Consider the following 2,417-nt stretch of genomic DNA (forward strand, 5'->3'; position numbering starts at 1 on the left):
GGCATGTGGAAACGAGGTTACTTGACGTCACACAAAAGGGCCACGCCCCTCAGGATCCAGTGATCCGGGGCCAACACTGTTCGCAAATATACCACAGTGATGAAAGTCAGGTCGGTGCGTCTGGGTTTCTTGTAAATGGGACACACGTACAGTTTGGGGTCCTTGGGCGCCGTGGAGTTAATCGCAAAGATGTGGAGCACAGGCAGCTGTGTGAAGAGCACCTTGGGGGTGGATTCTGTGAGCTTCCCGTTCCTCCGGTCCCAGCCTGCGCCATCCATGTACAGCCCATAAATATACACGCCTTCCTGGAAGAGTCAAGCATGAAGGAATAGGAGATGTAAAAAAAAAAAGAAAAATCAGAGGTGCTGCAAGATGGGTATCTATTAGTGTCATAAAGGTTTGTCCACTTGGAAAGAAAACATATGCTAGTCTTAAATCAGATGGAGAAAACATCCTGGGCACGTCGTATTCATGAAACACTGGGCCCCGCTTCTTCCCACAGCATCTAGGCCAGAGAACCATGCAGACATGCATGTGGGTGGTGGCTGCTGGCGTGTGGGTGGCACACCTGGGCAACGGAAGGACCAATCACCTCCACAGGAGGTGTAGGTCTCTGAAAGGGGCTGTTTGATTTGGTGGAAAATGGGGACAAAGAACAGGGTATGGAACTAGTGTCACAAGGGATCTCAGGCTGAGCCAGCCGGCCTAGCAAACTCCCTTCTCTCCAATTCTACCTCCACATAGGATGAAGTGAGGTTAGAGCGCCCCCACAGGCCAGGAGTGGTACAGCCAGGGGGCATAGGGAGCAAGGGAGGGCGAGTCGCTCCAGGGTTCTCTTCATATAATAGGACTTGCCTTTCTGGTCCTCACCTGTATAACTGGGGAGATGGGACACACATGTACAGGGGGAAAAGTTAAAAGCCTGAGTTGAACGGTAGCAGGCTGCCTGGTGAACAGTTCTAAGTTCTGAGGAGAGAGGTCACAGGGACCAAGATGCTCAGGAACTCTCGTGGAGGTCCTGGCCCTGAAAGGTGGGCTGTGTTTGGAAAGATGGAGGAAAGAGGACGGGCGTTCTGGGCAGGAGTGGTGCTACAGAGCAGAGCAGGATGCGTAGAGAGAGGGTCCAATGGTTATAAAATAAGTTAGGGCTAGAGCATGGAGTCTGATGAAGGGTCTGAACTTTATCTTACAGGCACCAGGGAGCCTCTTAGAAGAAGAGACAGGCCCGAGGGTCACCGGGGAGCTCGTTAAGTAGGTATTTATGGAGAGGTTGTGAACATTTTTCCATTTCCAGTGACAATCGGGTAAAAGCAAATGTAGGTTAAAATAAAGGACAGGGAGATTAACTATGAAGTGTGATTTTAATCCCTTGGCTAACAGAATGAGGACTATATAAATTTTTTAAAACTTTTTATGTATTGCCACCAATTAGTCGTACATGGGGTTTCTTTTTCTTTTTTGGTCGGTTGTGGGGCTTGAACTATGGGCTTGGACATTGTCCCTCAGCTCTTCAGCTCAAGGACACCACTCTACTGCTTGACTCACTTCCAGTTTTCTAGTGGTTTATTGGAGATAAGAGTCTCATGGAGTTTCCTGCCCGGGCTGGCTTTGAACCTCGATCCTCAGATCTCAGTCTCTTGAGTAGCTAGGATGACAGGTGTGAGCCACGAGTGCCCGGCATGGGTTTCATTTTGACCTGTCCATATATGCACACAAGCTGCTTTGATTAGACTCAGACCTTCCACCCTCCTCTCTCATCCCAAAGCAGCATTAACAAGCTTCAAGGTTCCATTGTCACATGTATACACAAGGTATTTTAGCCATATTCACTTGCCTTTGACCTCTCTATTAGCCCTCCCCCCCATAAGACCCCCACCCCAGACAGGATCTGTTTTACATTGTTGCCCTTTGTTATTTTTAGTATGTGCTAAGAAAAGGAAACAAGGAATACTTCAGAGTTGCGAGTCATCCCTGCACAGGGGCTGTGCTAATCTCCTCTGCATCGTCCCAATTCCAGTACCTGTGCTGCCAAGGTTATCATGTGCACTTTATTTTTTGAGCCACTAATTGAGGCACATGACCATAGACATAGCAAAATCATAGACAGTACCCAGAAATCAAGACTTAGTCTTCCTCTCATTAGCTTAGTGGTTGACAGTTACCTGTATAAAGAATAGATAAACCAGGTGCTAGTGGCTCATGCTACTCAGGAGGTTGAGATCTGAATATTGAGGTTCAAAGACAAACTGGGCAGGAAAGTCTGTGAGACTCTTATCTCTAATGAACCACCAGAAAACTGGACATAGCACTGTGGATCAAAATGGCAGAGCAGGGCTGGGAAGGTGGCTCAGTGGTAGAGTGCTTGCCTTGCATGCCTGAGGCCCTGGGTTCGATTCCTCAGCACCACATAAGCAAAA

General features: G+C 48.3%; 1 protein-coding gene across 1 annotated transcript in view; it reads right to left on the bottom strand.

Annotated features, from left to right (window-relative positions):
* The window catches only part of Dnah8 (dynein, axonemal, heavy chain 8), a 199,122-nt gene continuing 196,705 nt past the window's right edge, over positions 1-2,417 (bottom strand). Inside the window, exon 91 of the mRNA XM_013029569.1 lies at positions 1-305. Coding sequence (XP_012885023.1) covers positions 18-305 — 288 coding nt within the window. The 3' untranslated portion in view covers positions 1-17. The remainder of the gene's footprint in view (positions 306-2,417) is intronic.

Source organism: Dipodomys ordii, unplaced genomic scaffold, assembly GCF_000151885.1.
Source record: "Dipodomys ordii isolate 6190 unplaced genomic scaffold, Dord_2.0 Scaffold120, whole genome shotgun sequence".
Classification (NCBI taxonomy): Eukaryota; Metazoa; Chordata; class Mammalia; order Rodentia; family Heteromyidae; genus Dipodomys; species Dipodomys ordii.